The sequence below is a fragment of the Poeciliopsis prolifica genome, unplaced genomic scaffold, assembly GCF_027474105.1.
Source record: "Poeciliopsis prolifica strain line A6 unplaced genomic scaffold, Auburn_PproV2 SCAFFOLD095, whole genome shotgun sequence".
Taxonomy (NCBI): Eukaryota; Metazoa; Chordata; class Actinopteri; order Cyprinodontiformes; family Poeciliidae; genus Poeciliopsis; species Poeciliopsis prolifica.
In genome coordinates this window covers 319655-339893 of record NW_026562470.1, presented here as the reverse complement: position 1 = coordinate 339893, position 20239 = coordinate 319655, and the positions used below count along the sequence as shown (strand labels likewise).

General features: G+C 40.2%; 2 protein-coding genes across 3 annotated transcripts in view; both read right to left on the bottom strand.

Moving 5' to 3' along the window:
* LOC129353719 (protein kinase C beta type-like) overlaps positions 1-20239 on the bottom strand; it is a 189418-nt gene that overhangs the window by 86585 nt on the left and 82594 nt on the right. The window lies entirely within an intron of this gene.
* Positions 105-16910, bottom strand: LOC129353722 (voltage-dependent calcium channel gamma-3 subunit-like). 2 transcript variants are annotated; one of them, XM_055023077.1, is made up of 4 exons: positions 16452-16910; positions 3420-3503; positions 3188-3328; positions 105-820 (listed from the first exon to the last, which is right to left on the bottom strand). In XM_055023077.1, exons 1-4 carry the CDS (start codon positions 16660-16662, stop codon positions 252-254), a joined length of 1005 nt encoding a protein of 334 aa, XP_054879052.1. In that variant the 5' UTR covers positions 16663-16910; the 3' UTR covers positions 105-251. The 2 variants fall into 2 exon arrangements, 1 of the variants encoding a protein (XP_054879052.1); XR_008605069.1 differs by lacking the exons at positions 3188-3328; positions 3420-3503; positions 16452-16910 and adding exons at positions 1352-1463; positions 1999-2115 and having other exon boundaries at positions 731-820.

Below are 20239 nucleotides of genomic sequence, written 5' to 3'. Positions count from 1 at the left end.
CAGTTAAATGTCAGAAAGTGAGAAACATTTCTGGTGTCAGCTGTATCAACTGTACCTTAGCAACAGCACAAGCTTCTGCAAAATGAATTAATATTAAACTGTGCTCTTGTTGACTGCTTTACTGTTAGAAATCAAAGGAAAATAAGATCCGGTCTGCAGTAAATATTTGATCAACAAAAAAGTCTGCACTCTGCTTGCGTTGAGAGGTCCAAGAGATGACTGTCTTTTACTCATTATCAACCCTGTGTTGCTCAGACCGGAGTGGTTCTTCGATTGGACACACAGTTTCCCAGCAGTATGTCGGTGTTGTGAAGGGCTGCAGTGGTCAAGTCCTCAACCCCCAAGTCAACCTTATTCTTGTTTAGCGGTGAAGCTAAGGCATACAGCATAAATTCTGAGCCCATCGTCTTTGGGATAGGCAGACCAGCCACCATGGTGACTTTAGATTCAGCTGAGATGCTTGGCTCCTGGTCTCGTACTAGTGATGTTTGGTAACCATGGCAGGTTGAGTCTGCTGTGCTGTGATTGCTGCGGTAGCTGTAGCGTCTGCTGCGGTTGTAGTAGTAGCGGTTGCGGTATGATGAAGAGTTTCGGGAGACTGGAGGCTTCATGAGCGAGGGCCGGCCTTTGGTGCGAAGCTGCCTGTGCTTTTCTATAAATACATGTACGGCCAGGACGCCCACCATCTCGGCCAGCACAAAAGACAGAGCTCCAAAATAAAACGACCAACCGTAGGAGTAGCTCTTCTTATTGTCGCTCTGACTGGGGTCCCCAGAGTTGGCTGATATGTACACAATGATGCCAATGATGTTACTGAGACCTGTTCAGGGTGATAGAGGCAGAACAAGGCAATGAAATTTCTGGCAATGAAATTTTGAAAAATGTGGCAAACATTTTAGTTGACCTTGTTCTTTCACACTGATACACCTAAATAAAAAAACAGTACTACCAAGTGTCTTAAGAAGTCACAAATAGACTCTGTGAAGTCTTCAAAGGTTTGTTAGAGAACAAATATTTGTTACCAGCATCATTTAGAACAACCAACACAACAGACAGGTCAGGAAAACAGATGTGGGCAAGTTCAAAGGGACAGAATTGTGTTTTTTATAGCATATAGGTGTCATTTTATAGCATAATAAGTAGGTTAACTTCAGTTGTTACAGTAAAAAATCTATAAATATCAAATTAAAATCAATTTTAATTTGATATTTATAGAAATATAAATATTTCTATTAATTTAGCAATTTGAAACTAGGTCCCTGCCTCTCAAAAAACTCCTGTTTTTACGAAAGTCAGTTCATGAAGTCATCACAACATGGCTCCTTTACCAACCCTTTGAGAACATTTTTACCAGCGTTGCTCTGAGAATAGCCCCTGTGAGCTCAGCAGGTGCTCAGTTCCACCAGGATTTTTGCCAGCTAGTCTGAAGGAGCTGAGTGGGCGAGTTCTGGGACAGGACTGCTCTGTGAGGCAGAAGGTTAGTACAGTTTAACTTTACTTAATATTGTTTTGGAAACCGATTACATTATGTTTACTTAACATACTTACCTGAACACATTACAGTATACTTAGGAAAATCCTGGAAAACGTTTGCCTTAAATAAATTAACTAAATCAAATGAGCAGATTTTAACATAAAAATGTATACAAATTTGTTGCCTAATAAAAATCAAATTTACACAACTCAAAAATGTCAGTATGTATTCGCTGTGCATCAGATGTTCACCCAACGTGACTAACTTGATGGTTTTGAGTAAGTTGAAATGGCATACTAATTTAACTCTAGCATGCTGCTTCAAACAAGGGTGAAGCTGATGGTTTTTCATTCCTTTGGTGTTGTAATCCACATATCACCAGAATAAGAGCTGATATACAAATAGGATGTCTGTAACTAATAATTTGACAATGTTTCCATTCTTCTGTTACTTTAAATCTATGGTAAATAAACATTAACAAACAAAATATACATTAAAGGAAATACTTTTTACAATCAACACACCTTTGACTGGAGGGCCTGCCAGTATGAGATGATGTTTCTAGTTGCTCTGTGAAAACAAACTGCTCTACTAACTGTTGGCAAAGCTGCTCTAACTGCTGTACGTCACTAATTTGAGGGAAAACAAATCAACATTTATGCAACAGCACTAGGCAGAAAATGCTAAATCAGGAATTACAAGTATGCAGCTTTAATCAGAATTCTAAATTACTGGCAAAATAAAACGCATTCAAATTTGCTGCAATAAAAAACACTTATGGTTACATACAAATTCTAAACCCAATTAGTTTTCTTCATTTAAAAATAACATGCAAACTCAACTCAATTTTTTTTAAATGACACCAACTCAATGTTTTAGTTCTCATTAACTTGCTAAGTTTTAGGGAGTATCACTAAATAAATCACACAGATTCATTAAGTCACTTAAGGACCCAAAGCCAGTTTATTTAAAACTTGAAGTTACTTAAGTAGCTTACGAATTTTGTTTGTTCCTCTGTGGAAACATGACAGAACACATGGAAAGCACTAATAGTTTTCTCACTGTTTTTCAGTCAACCAACACAATCAATCCTATAACAGGGAGTGGTGGCCATGGAGACTAAAGGACTTGAAAGCTGTTGTTCACAGATGTTCTTCATATAATCTTGAGCTATTTTGCAACAAACAATAGACAAACCTTCACTGTATGTGTCAGTGGGTAGAGACATACCCCACAAGACTTGCTGCTGCTATTACAGAGAAAGGTGGTTGGAGAAAGCATTCACTCAATCAGACTGAACAGAAATGCATGCCACATTTTTCAAAATTTAATTGGAAAGAAAAAGAACATTCACAAATAAGAGTTTTGTTTCCCCTTCAATTCAATACTGTGAAGTTATACATCATTCTGCACTGACCTATCAAAGTTTATGGCTGTAATGTGACTTTGGTGACTTTGGTGTCAGGTAATGGCAAATTTGTTTTCTACAGCTTTTTGAGTGATGACTTTTTTGAGCTAGATATATAGAGAATTGGAGCACTAAAGGCAAGAAAGTAAACAGGAGCAGCTAGAACACACAAAACATTTTTGCTTTTACAGTTGATATCCATCCACAGTGGCAGCTCATTAGCCTTTTTATCTGTACTTTTTAAATAGTGTAGTTAGACAAAAAGGAACAACTGTATTTCCATGAAACTATGATTAGTGTCTGACCTGCAGAGACAAAGAGAATACCAGCTGTCAGAATGACATTGTAGCGAGACTTGTAGAACTCACTGGCAGCTACACACAAACCCCCAAGAAAAAGAAGTCCCACGCTGAGTATTGGGAAGAGGCTGGAGGCTCGAACTGCCCCTAAGTGAGAAATGTGAGGGTATTTAGAACATTTGTGTCATCCATTTGACCTGTCAGATCTCACTGTGAGATACACTCATCTGTAACTTACGTAGTAAATACTCTGCAGCATCCTGCTCGTAGTCTGCGTCATCAGGAAAGTGATCAATGTCTTTACAAACACCTCGAAATATCCCTGAAAAGAAAACAAAAAAAGACTGCATTTGTAATGAATACTCTCATGCATAGTGCCTGAGCCAACAGAAACCCTCATCATAGGAGGAGCTAATTGAACTGATTCTTGCCTAATTCTTAAGTTGCTAAGATCTAAGATTTTATGCAAGAGGGCCATTAAATCTGGAAAATGTGTGCCCAAAGTCGGTCCTCAAGGGCCAACATCCTGCATGTTTTAGATCTCTCCCTGGTAGTACCAACAACTTTTTCACCATGTCAATGTTCTTGTTAGGCTTCTAACAGGCCATCATTTGATCCAGGTGCGTTAAAGCAAGGAGAGACCTAAACATGCAGGATGCCGGCCATCCAGAACCCACTTTGAGACCGGGTTTGGGTACCCCTGGGGTAGAGGAAAAGTAAAAACAGGAACACCTACTTCAAGGTAGTAGGTTTCTTAGTTTGTAGAAACACTATCTGAAGTGGTCCACATCTCTGTGCAACAGAGATGTGATAGTACAATCAAGTTAATTGCTTCAATTACTGACAAGTAATTAAATTACATTTCTATAATTTAATTATGTATAACCATCTCAAGTTATTGTGCCTATCCAAGTCTATTTACTAAGTTTATCCAATTCAATATAATAGAACCATCTAACTCAATTCATTAAGTTTTTTTTAATTGAATTCATTAAGTGTGTTTAAAATGACAAATTTTCCTTCAAATAAAGAAGGAAATTAATATTGATCTCTTTTTTCATCAGGGTTTTGGCTGAGGCAGTCTTTCTTTGAGTAGTTAGACTCAAAGAAAGTCTAACTACTCATTCATTTGACCTGTCAGATGGAAAGTGGGTAATGAATGAGAGGGAAGACATGCAGCAAAGGTCATCATGCCAGAACTGAACCTGCAACAGCCACATTGAGGACTCCTTATGTCTGTTGTGCTCTACCCCTGCACCACCAGGAATTGGTTGGTACAGGATCTGTCCCTGGTGACGTTAGAGTGCACTCTCAAAAGTATATGACTCAAAGAAGTGTACCACACTTTCTAGAGAGCGTTCTAAAATCTCTGACATCATCGATGCCATCACATCATCACACCGATAGGAGGGGGAAGCAGTGCTTATGTGTTTATGTGTTTATGGGGAACACATAAACAGTGTTCACCAACACTGTTTATGGTGGGCATGCTGTGCTGCTGACCTCAAATCGGGCGTTGTGGGCCAGTGGGCAGAATACTTTGAAGACCTCCTCAATCCCACCAACATGCCTTCCACTGAGGAAGCTGAGCCTGAGGACTCTGGGTCGGGCTCTCCAATCTCTGGGATGAGGTCGCCGAAGTGATTAAGAAGCTCCACGGTGGCAGGGCCCCGGGGGGTGGATGAGATACATCCTGGGTTCCTTAAAGCTCTGGATGTTGTTGGCTGATGGCACTCTACAATCTTGTATGGACATCAGGGGCAGTTCCCCTGAATTGGCACCCTGTGGTGGTGGTCCCTCTGTTCAAAAAGGGGACGGGAAGGTATCTTCCAATTATAGGGGAGTTACATTCTTAAGCCTCCCTGGCAAGGTCCTGGAGAGGAGGGTCCGTCGGATTGTCAAACCTCGGATTCAGGAAGAGCAGTGTGGAACACTACTAGTGGAACACTAGACCAGCTTTACGCCCTAATCAGGGTCCTGGAGGGTGCATGGGAGTTCGCCCAAGTGGTCTACATGCGTTTTGTGAACTTGGAGAAGGTGTTCGACCGTGTCCCTCGGGGAGCCCTGGGGGGGGTTCTCCAGGAGTGTGGTGTACCAGGCCCTTTGACACGGGCTGTCAGGCCCCTGTATGACCGGTGTCTGGTCCGCATTGTCTTAAGTCGGGCTCGTTTCCGGTGAGAGCAGGGCTGCCCTTTATCCCCGATTCTGTTCATTACTTTCATGGACAGAATGCCTAGGCACAGTCAAGGTGTTGAGGGGATCCGTTTTGGTGGCCTTGGGATGGCATCTCTGCTTTTTGCAGATGATGTGGTCCTATTGGCTTCATCAGGACGTGATCTGCAGCTCTTGCTGGAGCGGTTCACAGCCGAGTGTGAAGCGGCTGGGAAGAGGATCAGTGCCTCCAAATCTAAGGCAATGATCTTGAGCTGGAAAAGTGTAGTGTGCCTTGTCCAGGTCGGGCAGGGTGTTCTGCCCCAAGTGAAGGAGTTCAAGTATCTTGGGATCTTATACACGAATGAGAGAAGAAGGTAGCGGGAGATTGACAGGCGGATTGGAGCAGCGTCTGCAGTGAAGCGGGCGCTGCACCCGTTCATTGTGTTGAAGAGAGAGCTGAGTCAAAAAGTGAAGCGCTTGATTTATTGGTCATCTATGTTCCCACCCTCATCTATGGTCATGAGCTTTGGGTCATGACCGAAAGAACGAGATCGCGGATACAAGCGGGCAAAATGGGTTTTCTCCGAAGGATGTCTGGACACTCCCTTAGAGATAGGGTGAGAAGCTCAGTCATCCGGGAGGGACTCAGTAGAGCCACTGCTCCTCCACATCGAGAGGAGCCAGTTGAGGCTCGGGCATCTGGTCAGGATGCCTCCTGGATGTTCTGGGCACTTCCCACTGGGAGGAGGCCCTGGGGAAGACCCAGGACACGCTGGAGGGACTATGTCTCCCGGCTGGCCTGGGAACGCCTCGGGATTCCCCTGGAGGAGCTGAAAGAAGTGGCTGGGGAGAGGGAAAACTGAAGCTGCTACCCCCGCGACTTGACTCCGGATAAGTGAAAGAAAGTGGATGGATGGTATTTGTGAACAAGCAGAGCTCAAACTCAAAGATGAAAGTCATAGCATCAGATTGTTGCTGTCGTAACAATTTGACTATGAATATTGTTCTTTGAACTTCTACAAAGTAACTTGTCAGCTCCTTAAAATCTTATATTTCAATGCTAAACAATTTAAAATATTTTACTTTATGTACATTGACATTAAATCAAACTTAGCAGCATTGGTAATCTCACTAAACAAATGTTACATTTATGCATCTGTGGTCTGTGTTAAAATATTAGCATTTATGGAGCCCCTGAAGCTGCTGACTTAATTTGGATTGAAACAGAAGTGAAAATAATATTCAATGTAATTATATTTTTTGATTTGTTGTTTTAAAGACTTGTTGTGGGTTTAAATAGAGTTTAACTGGAGATGTTTTCCTGTTAACATACAGTATAATTACCCTGTAATATTTTTACATTTCCTGCCTACTTATTTTTTAATACAAAAACACGGTGGACCTCTGGTGGACTGCCTCAGCGCCCCAACCACACGGCTTTGCAAGTTTTTTGGGGGGAAATCCTGCTATATCTTCCACAGTTTAGTAGCTCTGTCTGGACCCAAGAGCAGTGGAAAATCGATCTGCAGCAGTAATGCGATATCACATAACTACTTATACTTTGCAAAAGTGTGACAATCACAAGCAGCTGCACATACTAGTCTCTATCTATATAGATCTGTATTGCTGCATGTATCTAAATGGATAAATCTATATGTCTAGGTAGATAGAGATATCCATCTAGAACAGGGATGGCCAACCCGCGGCTCCTTGACCGGTTCCATGCGGCTCCTCCGTTCATATAGTCGCATTCTGCCAAGACGTGCAGTAATGACCAGAAGTAGTAGCTTTGGAGCTGACGTCACTGCGTGTGACGTTTACGTCGCTCGGCGCCATGTTGTTTGGCCACAGACCAAAGCAAACTTTTTCCGGTGTTTTTATCGCGTTGCCGCTGTATCCTCCTCTTCCATAATGCTGAAAAGCTGTTTGAACGAAGCTCTGTTGACAACAGCAGCACGCCGTTACGCCAAAACAACACAAACAAAAAACAATCTTTGTTTCTCTCGCAGCCTTAGTCTTTACTCCCTCCCCCTTCCCCTGCTCTCTCATCCATCCCGATGCATTCGCGGACAATGGGAAATCACACACTCCAATTTAAATTTCTAAACAGCGTAACATCCAATAACATTTAGGACCTGTATAATATCCAAGTTTCGCTTCGCTTGAGTTCAATACGGTATTTTCGTCAAATGCGCATGTGCGCAGTTTTTCAGTGAGATTAAAATTATTTGAGTAAAACTTTCGCGCTCAAAGTAGCAGGGAAAAAATGCACAGAAAAACGAAAATATGAAGATGAATACAGGACGTTTTTGACGGAGTGGGACAATTGATATTTTTTGTTGAACGTAGTGGAAAGCCATTCTGCCTTATGTGTCTTTGTCGCATTTTAAGGCTTCAAACCTTCAGCACCACTTCATTAAATAACACATGTAATGCACATAATAAAAGGAAAAATGTATTGTAAATTGTTCTATTATTGTTTGTTTATTTGGTTAAACAGAGTTTGTTTGCATGAGAAAGTGCACAGTGTTCATTGAAGTGTTTGTTGAAAATGTCTGGCCTGTGGTTTTTGCAGTGTTAAAATAGTGTGTGAAATTTACAAGAAATCTGGCTGAGCAAAAGTATGTGAGTATGAGGAAGGGATGGGTTGATGTTCATGTGTGCCCATGCATATGATGGTAAAAAATGTGGCTCTTGGTCTTTGTCTGGTTGGCCACCCCTGATCTAGAGTAATGTATGTACAGAGCTAGATAGTTGCAGCCTGTATTTATTTAGCTATCTTAACAGTGAATCACTAAAATTGTGGCAGTGGACAGATTTTTCATGTACCTTTTAAGCAAAATTAGAGATATGTTGAAAAATGAAAATAAACAAAAAAAATTGTGTTTTTAAAATAAATACTTTATTTCCAAAACTCAATATCATCATTCCTTTAGTGAACACTTGATCATTTGAAGAAAATGATACACCAGCAGCGAAAATAATTTGTTTACAAACATTTGAAAAGCTCATCTCTTTCTGCCTGCATGCAACTATTTCATCAAAAGACACAACAAGGAGGTAAATGTTCCTACTGCTAGCATTTTTTAAAGGGGTCCATCTGCTATTGTTTGTTAAATTTAAAAAAATATAACTGAATACTTTGTATTCGTATGTATGTACCTCATAAAGCACATTTATCATAAGTCCACTATCAAAACCTTAATGCAACATGGATCATCTAATAAATCACATAGGACATACAACAGCGATCTGAACCGATAAACCAGAGCCTTCTGAGGACCAAAACCCTCACAGCTAACTTACTCAGCCTTAGCTGCAGGTACAGCAGTTTGTGGCCACAAGTAAAACTGGAAAATTCAGTCAGTAGTGTTCGTCATTTCTACATACTGGAAAAGCAGAAAAAACATTTGTAAAAGGTAAGATTCAAAACAACCACACTTGAACTCTAAAGAGACTAAAATCCCTGCTGTAGTTTCACTGGCTGCTGTTGTGTCTGGACTTCCTCTGTCTGTATGTGCAACAACCTGGGTTTCCTAAAGCCATAAACCCACTGCAGTTTAATGTTAATGTAAAGACTGTAATATTGGTCACATTTTGACATCATAATCCTAAACTATTAATCGTTTTATTCACATATTCAATATATAATACTGAATATATTTGGTATTATATACTACAGTGACTATTATATATATATATATATTATATATATATATATATATTTGAAATGGTTGATTAAATTCTGTTAAAATGGGTTTCATAGTTGTCCTGTGGTGTTTTTTTGGCGCCCCCTACTGATTGCCTATAAAAAGGAAAAACTGCAGATTCCACACAGTCTGTTCAGCACTCTACTGTGGTAGGTCATCAAGTCCAGTTCTTTTCTGAACAGTAGCGGTGGTTGTGCTCTGAGACTAACGTGGAGTTTTGTTGCAGTACCCAGAACTGGTGCACCAGTAGGGAGGCTCACTGTGCTTTTTGTTGTTGACGCTCATTGCAGAAATTCACCCAACTTGTCTCCGTTGTGTGCTGTACGTGGGGGAAGAAGTCACATATACATACATACTATAGTGTGTATATAGTTAACTACAGGAGTTGGCTTCTGAATGTAGCATATAATTTAGAAAATAGCTAAAGGGGATTACACTTAATTTTTCTCTGTTTTTGTACTTCAAAAACTACAACACCTTGACATTTCATCCCTAACTAGAAGATTCTGCACTAATAGAATAAATAAAACATTTGTGAAAGCTTCTAATTTGCTTTTTGGAAATTTGTAAAATGTCAATGATGAATTTCAGAACATTTTTTGCATATGGAACACATTCGATCTGAATGATCAAATTGGCCTTATTTGAACTTTTCTTTCTTTTTTTTCTTTATTATAGCTGGAGTTGGACAGGAGTTCTGTCTGGTGGCTCCCTGGAGGGAGGCATCAGCTGAGCTTATGCTGCCAACAACTGTTCCATCTCCTGCAATTAACTTTTTTGCTTTTCTTTATATAGAAAGTAGGAAAGTATTCTTATCCATTCCATTTCCATTTTGCATATTTGCTCTATTTTATATTTTTACCTTAATGCTTACCTGGTCAATTGTACATCCTCTTAATTACCGACAAATGTGTCAGAACCCCATGTTCTGAGCTGGTCACGTCGGATCAGTCTAAATCTTTATTTCTCATTAAAACGACTTCTTGTCATTTTAAAACATTGTTTTAAAATTGCATCTTTATTCTGCTGTTACGATGACAGCATTCCTGTGATTAAAAATTATTGTCGCCTGACCATAATACTTCCTTATACATGTAATGTATATGTAGATATATACATATAATCATCTCCTAATGATTGAAATCAAAGCACTTTTTGAAAAGTATTTTCTCTAATTTGTAACATTTTGATTAAAATCAGATCAGGTATGAAAAGAAATCTTAGAAGTCATATCATCCAGCCTTAATCAGTATATTGAATATACTAATATACAGGTGTGACTAACTGCATATTACTGAATATTCACATTTCTTTGCTGGTATTACTTAAAAGTATTGCATTTTAATGTCTCACCTGAATTCCTGATCTTCATGCAAACACTTTATATATTGTGAACACCTAGAAAGGGGGGAAAAGGTTTGTGAAATGCAGAAGAGATTAAATTTTATTGTAGGTGCAAACAGGATAATAAAATGAACAGCAGTTACTCAGACATGTTTGCCTTTTCTAGTGATGAAAACGCATCACTCTGGAGGAGAGGGGAAGTCCGGCTCAGCTCAGTCCAGGATGACTGTAGTGACAGAGTAGCCAATAAAATGTGCAGGGAGATTTTTGCATATCTGGTTCTCCGGTTTCCAGATCCTGATTTAAGTGAGTAATGTAAATAAAAAGTTGGTCCGTGCTGTGATGATCCGGCAGACCGTGGACTGATGGACGCCGTATCGGTCAGCAAGGTCCAGGTGCCTGGATCCAAGGGAAAGGTGACTGGTAGAGTGATTCAATCATGGCTCAGTAATACATCACGAGGTGTTGCAATGCAAACCTGAAAAATTAAAAACAAAATAAAGTGTTCATATTTAGCCACATGACAATCAAAAACGAATAAATCCTAAGCTCTTTGAGAGTTTTGCTTGAAAATAAATTGACAATATCTCAGGAAATTAAATGTTTAGTAAAACAATTCTTGCATCACAATAAAAGAAACTGGAAAATATTTCAGAAATGTAACACTTAAGTTACTGAGTAAGAGCAAACTGAAATATATACTACTTAGAAACATGTTAAAATTTGAATATTTGTTTGAAAGTATGTAGCTGAAAATAAAACTACTACTAAACACTGTACAGGGTTTGCCTATCATCTGTACCAACATTAATACAAAAATATGATGCATAGATGAAGTATTAGATTATAAAAGTCCAAGCAAATCTAAATTTTCCATTTTAATAAGTCAGTGGGCGGATGGACAGGGTTCCCACTGGTATTTGGAAAAAAAAAAAAAATTCATGACTTTTCCAAAACTTTTACTGGATGATGATTGGATTTTAGCTGCGTGTCAGGGCAGGGCATGACACACTTGCTTTGTTTTGTACACTTTGAACCGTGGCCTGCAGGTGTAGGACAGCTCCTCCTGCTGCTGGAGGCTATTGGTGCGTTATCAAACGCATTTTGAGCGTCAGGTTTCCATTCAAATTCTATGTGGAGCGTCGGATGTGCTTGATGCGTCAAATGGTTGAAATTGCACCGCACTAGACGCTCGGAATGCGCAGCAACAACCCTCGACGCGCCTCCACATAGACAGAGTGTAAATCAGACGGACAGTCTGTTCGTTTCTAGTCAGGAAACCCGTATCAAAGCGTCGCTGACTTCTAATGTTGTTAAAAATACCACATGCAAAGCAAAACACAGCTGCAGTGAGTGGAGGATAAATCAACCTGTGTTTGGATGTACCCGCCACTTGGAGCTGGCTTTCAAAGCACGATCTGGAGAAGAGTTGTTTCTGAGTTTTTGTAAACCTGTCCCGGTGCTTTAAAATGAACATCCATATTTTAACAGCTTCCTGCTTCTTGTCATGGTCATAGTTGCAACTTGCAATGTTGTATAAAGTACTGAAATCTCAGAGTGAAGTGAAAGTATAGGTACCTCTCCAAAATATGACTTTGGTAAAAGTCCAAGTCACTGAAATGTTACTTGAGTTAAAGTCTTAAAGTATCTGAAATGTCTTGTACTTAAGTATGGAAGTTACTGTAAAAATGGATGTACTCAAGTAATGTAATGAAAAGTACAAGTAAAAAGTAAAACAAGGCAAATGGAGTTTGAATGACATTTTTTATATTTTGGTAAACTTGTCAAATACACTTAAAATAATGTACACAACCAAGTGCAGGCAAAATGAAACCTGCTAATAGATAAACCTGCAGGCATCATTTAGTTAAGAACATTAGGTGCTTTACCTAAACCACAAGATTAACTTAACCTGCTTTACAACAACCAGCTTCTTAGTAAACCCTCCAGGACAGAAAATACAAAGTTTTTGTAAGCCTTAAGTTTTCCCTTTCAGTAAGGTCAGTGCTGAAAATGAGAAAAATAAATAGTCAGTATAGAAAATGCGGAAAACATGAAGAAAAAAAGCCGTTACGATTAATCTACTTCACAAACTATAGGTGCACACAACTGGTCATTATGCAAAAGAAAAAAAGAATTGGGAGGGAAATGCAGCTTATTTGGCATCTGAAGAGGGAGAGCTTTTAGTTAACTTGGTGTTTAATGGGAGAAGTGAAACAGGTGCATCGTATTGGTGGTGATGAACAAACCCAGGCAAGCAGGCTACCGACTATGTTGCAGTCAATCAGTAGGTGGGGTCAAAACACTTTTCTCTCTCTCGCTTTTTTGTAACTGTGACGGGATTCTCTTATGACTTGGGCGACCCACAAAAAAAAATTCACTTCAGTGAATTTTATTATCTATTCAGTAAACAAAATGCCACTTTGGTGCAAAATATATACAAAAGACCTTGGATCCATGGCATGTTAAAATCAACACAGCAGTACTTTCATTCAGCGTGTATCACCTCCAGTGTGAGTTCTCCAGAGTCTAGCTGCAGACTGCCTCCCTGTTGAACAGAGTTCTGCTTTTAAAGCCACAGGCTCCACCCACAGAACGCCACAGGCTCCACCCACAGAACGCCTAAGGCTCCACCCACAGAATGCCTCAGGCTCCACCCACAGAACGCCTCAGGCTCCACCCACAGAACGCCTCAGGCTCCACCCACAGAACGCCACAGGCTCCACCCACAGAACGCCACAGGCTCCACCCACAGAACGCCACAGGCTCCACCCACAGAACGCCACAGGCTCCACCCACAGAAAGTCAAATCAATTACTCCTAACTCAAATCAATTGTTAAAGTATACAAAATAATTAATAATAAAAAAAAAATAAAATAAACTTGCAATCCAAAAAATACAATCATCAATTTAACAGCCAACACTCAGTACATTCTGATGATGTCACCACATCACACAACTCTCTCCCTGTGCGTCACAATCCGGAAACAAGCCAATTGAAAATGAAGCCGGGAAAATGTTTGAAAATAACAGATAAGGATTAATGTTAACTGAAGCGGGAACACCGCGTGTGACCCACGATGAACCGCGCCAGTCCAAGCTGCAACAAAACATAAGTTAGTGATTGTGTGTGTGTGTGTGTGTGTGTTAACTCTTTAATTAGGTCCTAACTCATGACGGCTCCTCCGTCACAGTAACCAGTAACTAAACCACACATTGAAAATGGATCGGAGTAAAAATATGCAATTAAGTTCGGAAATATAGTGAAGTAAAAGTGAAAGTTATCAAAAATGTTCATACTCGAGGAAAGTATGAAGTAGTCCAAAATATACTTAAGTAAAGTAGTGAAGTATTTTTACTTCACTACTTTACTTAAGTATAGTTTACTTTGTTACTATACAACACTGGCAACTTGCGAAGGATATCGCAATTCTACCGTTTCTGACTAAGAAGACATCAGAGCAGAAACACTCCAGGTTCTGATGGGACCGTAAGACCGTCGTTAGCAAAGCTAACATTTTGAGAAGAGGAGGATTTTTGTTTGTTGATATCTTTTTAAAGATCTGTAACTGGGGATCAGCCAGAAAACTGCAATCGGTGCAGCCCAACTTAAAATGGAGTACATACACACATATTCATGACATTCTTTGATTAAATAAATTTCTCTTCTAGCTACAAATTTGCAGGTGAGTTTTCCTCCCCTGAGAATGTGGACTGGTACCAGTACAGGGTTGATTCACATTATCACTGAAAAAAAAAAGAAGAAGAAATTAATTAGCTCCACTGAGAGGGGCCCTTAGTGGCCCTGGGGTCCTAATTGGCTGCTTGGTTTGCTTATGCCTTGGGTTGTAACAAACATGTAATTATTAAGTCACTTTATTGCTTGGATTTAAATTGGTATGTTTTGCATCCAGTGAAAACAAGGATGTTAAATAAACTGGAAAATATGCTGGCAATTTAGTGACATTTTCACACTTGTGGTCTTTAAATGAAACCCAGAGTCTTTCGTCCGACACCAAGACCAGACCAAATGCGGTAGAGTCCAAGACGAGAACCACAGAAAAACGGAATTTTTTTTACCTTATTCCCAAATTCTATAACTTTCCATTTCCTGAAATAAAATTCCATGACTTTCCAGGTTTTCTGTGACCAGTACGAACCCTGGATTTTTCTAATTAGAATTTCTGTGAAAAAACAAAGGCAAAAAAAATGTTCTTTTTTCCGTTTCTTGTGTAACACAAGAACAGATTATAGCAGCTGAGTGAAATTCTAACGTGGATTATAATTATAAAACATTAAAGGTACAAAGTCATATTTTTGGGGAATCGGGAAATAAGCGATTCTTTAGTATTTGTAGGCGGACATGTTCCGTGGATTTTTTTATGTGGAGCCGTTGTGACGGTGCGGTGCGAGGTTGGAGGAGTTAGCAGTGGTGGTTAGCCACGCTAACCCGAAACAGCCAACACTGTTTACTTAAACAGTACTTAAACAAATATTCCACACTTTTCGATTTATTTCTCCATGTGCTAACATCATAATCTCATACATGAGAATAATAAAGACAGACAACCACACCGCACCATCAATGATTATCTCTACAACATGAGAGAGAGACTGAGACAGTCAGAAAGAGACAGAGACAGAAACAGAGAGAGAGAGGACTTTTTACTTACTACAACAGCACTACAACGCAAAAAGGGAATAGGCGCCCTCCTGTGGTGACACCCACTAAGCAATATAATGACTTGTTACACCGTGACACTTGTACAGCTCGAAAGGAAACGTTTTGTTTTTTTAATTGACAGGCCTGTGAGGTTTGGACCATGTTTGCTCGGTGTTGGTGGAACAGAAAAATTGAATCATTTTCAGGCTGAAGTGTTGCTGCCCTCTGGTTTTCTGCTCGGTGTCGGAGGGGCACTCCGACTGCATGTTAACTGTATTTAATATCATTGTAATAAAAATAATTTCATACTCGGTGTAACACAAACACATTTATGAACACACATCGACTTACCTTGTGCCGAATCGCGGCCTCTGTTCTCAGCCTGTTCCTGTAGCAGTATATTTCCTCCCGCATTATTTTCCTCCAACAAATTATTCCAGCGAACGAATCACGAACAGCTCCCTTTTATCCGCCGTTTTCCCCTTTCTGACGATGGATCTTCAGTATCCTCTAGTTTGAAATACCAGGCAGCTACAAACCGTGTGTTAGCTTTAGTGGCTAAGTTTTGCTACGATCCGCCGTCATCCTGATCTCAACAGGAAAATGAATAAAACTAAGCACTGGATGGTGCCGGCTAATTACTGAACACAACGGCACACAACAAAACTTAGTCGTTGTACCAGTAGCTCGCAGATACTTTAACTTTTGCATCTTGTTGAAATGGCTTATGGTGTTTCAGTGTAGACACATGCTAGCAGCACATTATCCACCATACCAGGTATATTTAAACGGAGAATTATGTTCGAAGTCGTAACCAGACGAAGCTAGTTTAGTAAAACTATCGACCCGCCTGCCAACACAGCTTTTATTTACATAAACCGCCACAAAACTGACGGAGGCCATGTTGCTTTCTGAGTTTGAAAGCAAAAGCAATGCATTTAAAATTCATTGAGCTTCAGTCTTTTCACCAAAAGCTTAAAGAAAACCGCAATATTGGTGCATAATCAGCAACAATGATTATAAATGACCGAAAATCGATATTAAAATGTTTTCTACTTACAAATTTCCTCCACCCTCGTGATCCAAGTGAGGAAAAAGAAAATGTCGTTGCCGAGATTCTTCCATTAGCAAACTTGGTCCAGTAGCCAGATGTTCCAGATTACACTACTGCTGTTCAAAAGCGACAGCTCTGACATTAAACACCCATATTCTTATGTTAACACAATTGTGTTGAGTTACAACATTCAAGTCTCAACACTGTAGGCCTACTCTGCTATGTGACAACACAGCAATTTGAACTCTGTGCATAGAGGCAATTTTTGCCGTGCTTTTATAGTTTACCTTGCATCGCCAAGTGATAATCAGATTTCTGCATGAACATGTGAGTTTGAATCCTACCCTCGGTGCAACAGGTCCTCCAAAGTCCCGAGTGAGTCAGAACCTCCTCGTTTTTGTGGACGGTCTCATTGTCGTTCAGGTTCTTGGAGCGGCACATCCCGCGGGAGTAGAGCCAGTAGTCTGTGCCCACTGCGATGGTCATGAGGCTGAATGCACAGAAAGCCCCCGCTGTGGTCAGAAGCATCATCATGCCCCTGTTGCAAACCCTCATCTTGGTCTGACACACCTTCACTTCCTGAAGCCGAGCAGTTTCAACTGAAGACTCACACTCCTGGATTCAGAAGCCGACCAGAACTGGTTCCAATTGTCTGATCTATACGACTCCAATTAGTTGAGGGACGGCGGGTGTGGAGAACATTGTCCTCTACAGGAAGCGCAAAACACTTCAAGTCAAGTCCGTCAAGCTTTGTTCAACAATAATCTCTCCAAGTTTTTTGGCAGAGAGGAGAAACAGACGCGTTGCTGCTCTTACAGAAGAGAGAACATCAATGGAGCCTGGAGTCATAACCCCGCCTACCAGTGAGTGGAGCTCATGGGTGTGTGTGTGTGTGTGTGTGGGGGGTGGTTTGTGTGTGTGTGGGGGGGGGGGGGAAGGGTTTGTGTGTGTGTGTGTGTGTGTGTGTGTGTGTGTGTGTGTGTGGGTGGGTGTGTTGTGTGGGGGGGGGGGGGTGTGTGTGTGTGTGTGTGGGTGTGTGGGTGGGTATGTCCTATTAGGAAGGATGCAGGGAGCCCACTGGGTCACAGAGACCAGCAGTGCTCTCACTATGTAGAGCAGGGGTCCCCAAAGTGGGTCCTGGAGGGCCGGCATCCCGCATGTTTTCGTTCTCTCCTTGATTTAACGCACCTGGATCAAATGATGGCTCGCTAGAGGTCCAAGAAGAACATTCACATTCTAAAAAGGTTGTCACTACCACCAAGGAGAGAACTAAAACATGGAGGATGCCGGCCCTTGAGGACCCACTTTGGGGACCCCTGATGTAGAGCAACAAGAGAAGAGAGGGAAATAAAGAACCATGGATTACTAAAGGTGTAACTTAACTTTGTGTTGCAAGTTGCTACGCATGATGGTGAAGAGGAAGAAAGGGGACATGAGGAGGCGCTGATATACATATCACATAAGTTCAGAACTTAAAATGAGAAGAACCTATTACTATTGGAGCCTTGCAACAAAATGTCGCTTAATATGCGCATTTTAAAAGTACAATAGAATGACAATAAAGTCTATCTATGTCTATGAAAAGGTTGTCAGATTAATTGTACATTATGAAAATAAGCTTTTAGTAGGTATTAGACCTAATAAGAGATATAAAGATGTTAAAACACCAGTCATCCAATTAATCTATATTATATCTTTCACTTGGTTATGAAAAATGAACTTTTCAGTCATATTTAAATTTTTGGAATGAGTCTGCATATTTGCTCAATGCTTGCCTACATTGAGCAAATATGCAGTTACAAAATTCAGTAATATTTTTGTGAAGAATTATTACAATAACATTGTGTATTGACTGCTCATAAACGACAAAATTGGAATCCGTAGCAATCACAAAATTTATTAAAGAATTAAAAAAAACTGAATACACAACTTCTCTTACACATTTGGCTGTAAGCCAAATGAATCCATGTCAGTGCAAACTTTATATTTTTCAATTATGCGTTTCTGATTCCACAGACCTGCCCTGCTGAATTACACAGAGCAGATGACATATGATGTGTCTTTAATATGGCAAACATACCTACTTACTCTGAAATTGTACACTAAGACAGATTTTAATTCATTTTCATATCTTTTTCTGTCTCACCCGGCATTCTGGGGCTGTCCATGTTTCTGTGTTCTAATGAAAAACAGATATCATACTAAAGTCAGTCACCAATTTCAAAGTCACATCTGTGTTGTTGTTGAGATTTTCAGTGGGACTTTTTGGGGTTGGTTGGGGCAATTGGAGAGTAGGAAAATAATACAATTTCTGTTAGATGTGGCAAAAATTAAAGCTGACAAAAGTGCAGATGATTGGATATGTAAAATATAAATTCTATCTACATACAAATCTATAAACAGTCTGTTTGCCAAAATACAAGATAGGACTAGCAAATTTCTCTTTTGCATTGGCCAATAATTACATTTTAATTGCTGCAGTATGAGCCATGATTTAAAAATTACAATATTTGTCTCCTTTTCTTTTTGATATTTCATTCTTTTTGATGATTGCCACATTCTATGAACAAATGATGCAATTCGTCCAGAGAAGAAAAAAAGTAGAAACTCAAACGGAGAACATCTGTTTTCGTTACTTTTCACAGTCTGTCAGGTTAACGTGCCACGCAGAGCCGTTGCAATGGCAATCGACAGACAACAGCTCCACAAGGCAAAAGTTGCATTCCAGGTTGTTTTGTAAAATTTTAGGCAGGATCGGGGATGATCGGTGATAAATAATGACAACACGTTGTTCTGATAGAATAAATGTGTCCTTTTATTCCGCCACAGATTACAGCAAATTCATTCACACAACAAAAAATATGTAATGCTTAAATTCTTTCAATCCGCTCTTACCGTGACACAGTGAACTGGAGAGCCGACAGTCCGGCCAGAGCTACAGCATCACGTAACTGGGCTTCCGTACGTAACCCACAGCAGACTCTACCAAACAATGAGACTTTTCTGCCTTTATACTCATTACCAAACAACCTCGAATGAAAGAAGGGAATGGCCATTTCCCCTCTCCCAGACGGGTTAGCCAATCAGAAGGCTACTTTCCTGCCCCCAACTCGACCATGAGCTCATATATGTTAATTGTTCATAATCAATTAACATACAGTAACACTTAACACACTCAACACTCAAGTTACACTCAACCTCCTGTTGTCCATGTCTGGACCCCCGTTGTCCAGGGGCTCCAGAGGTGAGACCATGAGCTCAGAGCGTCATCAATTAGCATACAGTAACCAGTTCCTTTAAAATGTGTTGAAAATGTATCCCTTAATGAGCATGAAACATACAATTTATCAAAGAACATAGAAAATTCTTAGATCAAAGTGTGTCAGAAATTAACATGAAAAATCTCACATTTCCCATGAAGTATATTTTGGGGTTGTCCCTAATGTCCCTCTGTGGGATGCTTAAGTGATGACTCTGTAAAACTGTGTTATGAGTAACAGAGGTCGCTTTAACAGAATATTTTCCATATTTGACTGTTTTCTTTTTGTAAACAACTGGAAAATTTGAAGACTGTCGGTCATTTGGCCGGTTATAATCAACACTCCTGCACAGACAGACATGGAGCGGAAGACGTGACCCTCCCACACCCATAAAGAATTTATGAAGCTGTGCCTTCAGACCGCAGTGGCTGATGTGCTTGTCATATAGTGAAGTTGCTTAATTGAAGTTATTGTAACGATTCTGTGTTTTAGTTCTGCTGGGGCCCACATGGTTATGTGTGTTTGTTATAAGTTGCATTGTGTTCCTTATTGTTATGTTAGTGTTATGATAGGGTTCGTCCTTCATCCATGTATGCTTGCATTTCTGCCATCAACTTATGAGATGATGGGGCAGAAATTGCAATGGGGCAATTTCTGCCCCATGTCATTGCCTCCTTGACACGGTCCCTCCACTGTACACTGTACTGTTCTTCTATTTGTAAAACTCCAACAGCCATTTGATCTTAGAAGAAGTGCATTCCTTTTTTTTTTACTTTGGCTTGATGAGTGGATGTCCCACTTAGACATGATAAATGCTTTCACGTCTCTTAACTCCGCCGCACTATTCTCACCTGCATGGTGCCACAGCACAT

Bases quoted from the DNA above. Each gene is read 5' to 3' on its own strand.
- LOC129353722 (XM_055023077.1), bottom strand. From the start codon at position 16,662: ATGAGGGTTTGCAACAGGGGCATGATGATGCTTCTGACCACAGCGGGG. The intron at 3,504-16,451 runs GTAGGATTCAAA...TTTTCTTTTCAG, and splicing joins GAGGACCTGTTGCACCGAGG to GGATATTTCGAGGTGTTTGT. The intron at 821-3,187 runs GTCAGACACTAA...CACCCTGAACAG, and splicing joins TATTCTCTTTGTCTCTGCAG to GTCTCAGTAACATCATTGGC.